The 3,021-nt window shown below is 43.5% G+C and overlaps 1 protein-coding gene across 1 annotated transcript; it reads right to left on the bottom strand.

Annotated features, from left to right (window-relative positions):
- Positions 1 to 282: 282 nt before the first annotated feature.
- On the bottom strand, positions 283 to 1,694 carry LOC146963236 (nuclear factor 7, brain-like). The gene has a single exon (XM_085768282.1). It carries the CDS (start codon positions 1,692 to 1,694, stop codon positions 318 to 320), a length of 1,377 nt encoding a protein of 458 aa, XP_085624408.1. The 3' UTR covers positions 283 to 317.
- Between the last annotated feature and the right edge of the window lie 1,327 nt (positions 1,695 to 3,021).

The raw sequence follows: 3,021 nt of genomic DNA, 5'->3' as shown, positions 1-3,021 counted from the left end.
ACAACACAACACAAGATATAGGCCGACAGACATGTTCTATGTTAACCCACAACATGCCTGGAAAAATTGGATCAAATAATCAGTGTTGCCATTGTGATGCCTCAGCAACCACTTACAGCAACATTTTTTACTGTACTTTTCTCTCTTTTTTAACCATCCAAACTGTTTTCAACAATTTACTCAATCCCAAATAAATGGCATTTCTTAATGTATTTAACTTTTTCACCACTAAGACTTTGACCAATCACTAATACTAATAATATTCACAGGTTTCCCCCTTTATGAAATAAACAACATTATGATCATCCTCTTCATCTCTAATTGCTCTGTGCCACTCTCACTGGTAACAGCTTCACTGGATGGTTATCAACAGTGTCTATATATGGAAACATCTTCTCAGTGAAAGTGTGTGTGAAGCTGTGTATGTGTGTGTTAGTATCAGGATCAGAGAACGACAGTTTTCCTCTGTTCAAGTCCAGATTCACTCTGATCCTCTGGAACTTCTTCTGCTCTGGGAGATCAATGTCTGGATCTGATGGTGAACGAGCTGAGTATTCACCCTGGTCAAACAATAGTCCCCATAATCCAGACACTATCTTGTTTCCCTTCCTCTGCACAGACTCTGATAACACACCCAGTCTCCAGTCTATATTGTCTCCTACCTCGACATCCCAGCTGTGAGTCCCTGAGTTAAAACCCTCAGAGCCCAGGACAGACCAGAAAGAATCAATCCTCTCTGGATTGTCAGGAAGCTGCTGTTTATTTCCTTCTCTCACACTGGTCAGATCTTCAGACAGGATGAGTTCTGGATGAGCAGTGTTTGGGTCCAGAACCACAGGACTGTAGGAGACCATGTCCTTCATCTTGTTCCAGATGTTGAAGGTCAGGTTGCCCAGGTGTTTGGCCTGGTCTATCAGAGCTCCTGAGTCCAGCTGTGGATCCTCCAGCAGGGGGCGCTGCTGGACTCTTTCCACTGCAGCCTTGTAGTTGAGCAGGAATGAGACGTCTTCAGCTCTCAGCTCGTCCTCTGTGGCTCTGACTGTGTGTGAAAGAGCTGCTATCTCTCTGCTCAGAGCCTCCATCTTCTCCTTCATCCTCTGACTCTTCTGCTCCTCTTCCTCCCTCAGTGCAGCCATCCTGGCCTCCTCTTCCTCTTCTAGAAACTGGTGAAGCTTCTTAAACTGCTCCTTAATCTGCCTCTCTGTGTGTCGGGCCTGGACCTTAATGTGTTCTGCTGTTTGATCAAACTCCACTTGAACTTCTTCAAAACCCTTTAACTTCTTCTTTAAGGGCTCCAGAGTTTCCTCAAGTTCCTTCTTGAGTTGTGAAGCAGCTTCATCGATGGGTCTGAATCTGTGGTTGGTGTGTGTTTGTGAATGCAGACAGGCAACACACACTGGCTGCTGATGGTCCAGACAGAAGAGATTGAGTTTCTCAGAGTGCAGACTGCAGAGAGCCTCTGAAGATCTCTGCTGTAAGAAGCTCTCACACAGGTTCTTTATCACCAGACTAACAGGTGGTTCTTCTGTTGAAGATCTTCTATTACAAACTGGACACTGTCGATCATGTTCCTCTCTCCACCAGCTCTTCAGACAGTCTTTACAGAAACCATGGCTGCAGGACAGAACAACAAGATCTCTGAAGACCTCCTTACAGACCGGACAGCAGAGATCCTCCTCTAATCTGGAAGCCATTTAGTCTGTGAGTGGAGCTGAAAACACAGCAGACAGGAAGTAGAGTCAGTCATGGCTCCCCTCCCTCCTCTACTGACTTGACTGAAGTTTACTGTGACTCTGAGTCCAGGTTTTAGTCAAACTCACCTTCAGTGTGTGGAGTGTCAGCAGGTTGAAGCAGCAGTGTTGTAGCTGGACTCACTCACAAGAAGTTGTTAGTTTGGTCTGAAGCTGAATCTGATCGTCTCTTCTTCTAGTCTGCGTCTCTTCACTGATGGAGAAATACAACAGTTTCCTGGTTCATCTTGTGTGCGTGGTCAGTGGTGGAGCTTAAAAACTGACTGAAAAGGATGTGGCATTATTTGTTCCAGTTCTGATGCAGCTGTTGTAGTGTGGAGCATTTGAACCAAAAGGAAGTGGAGGTTTCATCCGTTTGGTTATTAGTTTACGATCAAAGCCCAGAGTTTATGAGCAACACAGATGTATACCTGGGTTTTGACTCACAGGTTTTGCTTTGTGTTTAGTCTGATAGGAAAACCAGCAGTGGCGGTTTAGGGCTTTAAAAAAAAACATGTTTTTGCTGTAAGAATATAGTTGGCATAACTATTTATTGTATATTCGTGAAATAAAATCAAGGTTCCTTCAATTAGATTTCCAACAATAATAGAACCACAAATAGCTGTTGTCCTTGTAAAGATGTAGAGTAGTGTTCTGAGTGATGATCTATACCAGGGGTTCTCAAAGTTTTTACCACCGTCACACACAAAAAATAATTTTACCACGGCTCCCTCATATAATCTATACACAGTGACGTGGACAATCACATGGTTTTCCTTTACATTTTTAATTTAATTCAATTGATGCCTTCTTTTTACAACTCATCACAATATTGAATCTGTGGAAACCCTGAGCTTATTCCCCTGTAACTAGACAGCTGCATGTTGGGGTGATGGGACCTGCAGTTGTGCAGTGCTTGATACAAGGGGAAGTGGCACAGGCGGAAGTGGCCAATAAATAGGCTATTCTTTATTCTCTCTCGGTGGCTTGGTACCAAATGATCCACGGCCCAGGGCTTGGGGACCCCTGACCTATATCACAACCCACTAATCTGAGTTTCTCTGTTCTATGTTTTTGGTTGACAGATTGACACATCAAGTGAGACTGTCTTGCATAGATGTGTCATGTGTCCTTGTCAACCCGAAATCATATTTAAAATCAGTGAGAACTAAACAGCAGACAGGATGTTCAGCCAGTCATGGCTCAAACCAGCAGCAGAAAGAGACTTTCAGATTTGTTTTACGTAGAATAAAGAGATATAGTTTCATCCATCAATTATCTGTTTTAATTA

The sequence above is a fragment of the Trachurus japonicus genome, chromosome 22, assembly GCF_045865225.1.
Source record: "Trachurus japonicus isolate A0001 chromosome 22, Traja_1.0".
NCBI classification, from domain to species: domain Eukaryota; kingdom Metazoa; phylum Chordata; class Actinopteri; order Carangiformes; family Carangidae; genus Trachurus; species Trachurus japonicus.
The sequence above is the reverse complement of the archived record's forward strand: the minus strand, read 5'-3'. Positions and strand labels throughout refer to the sequence as shown.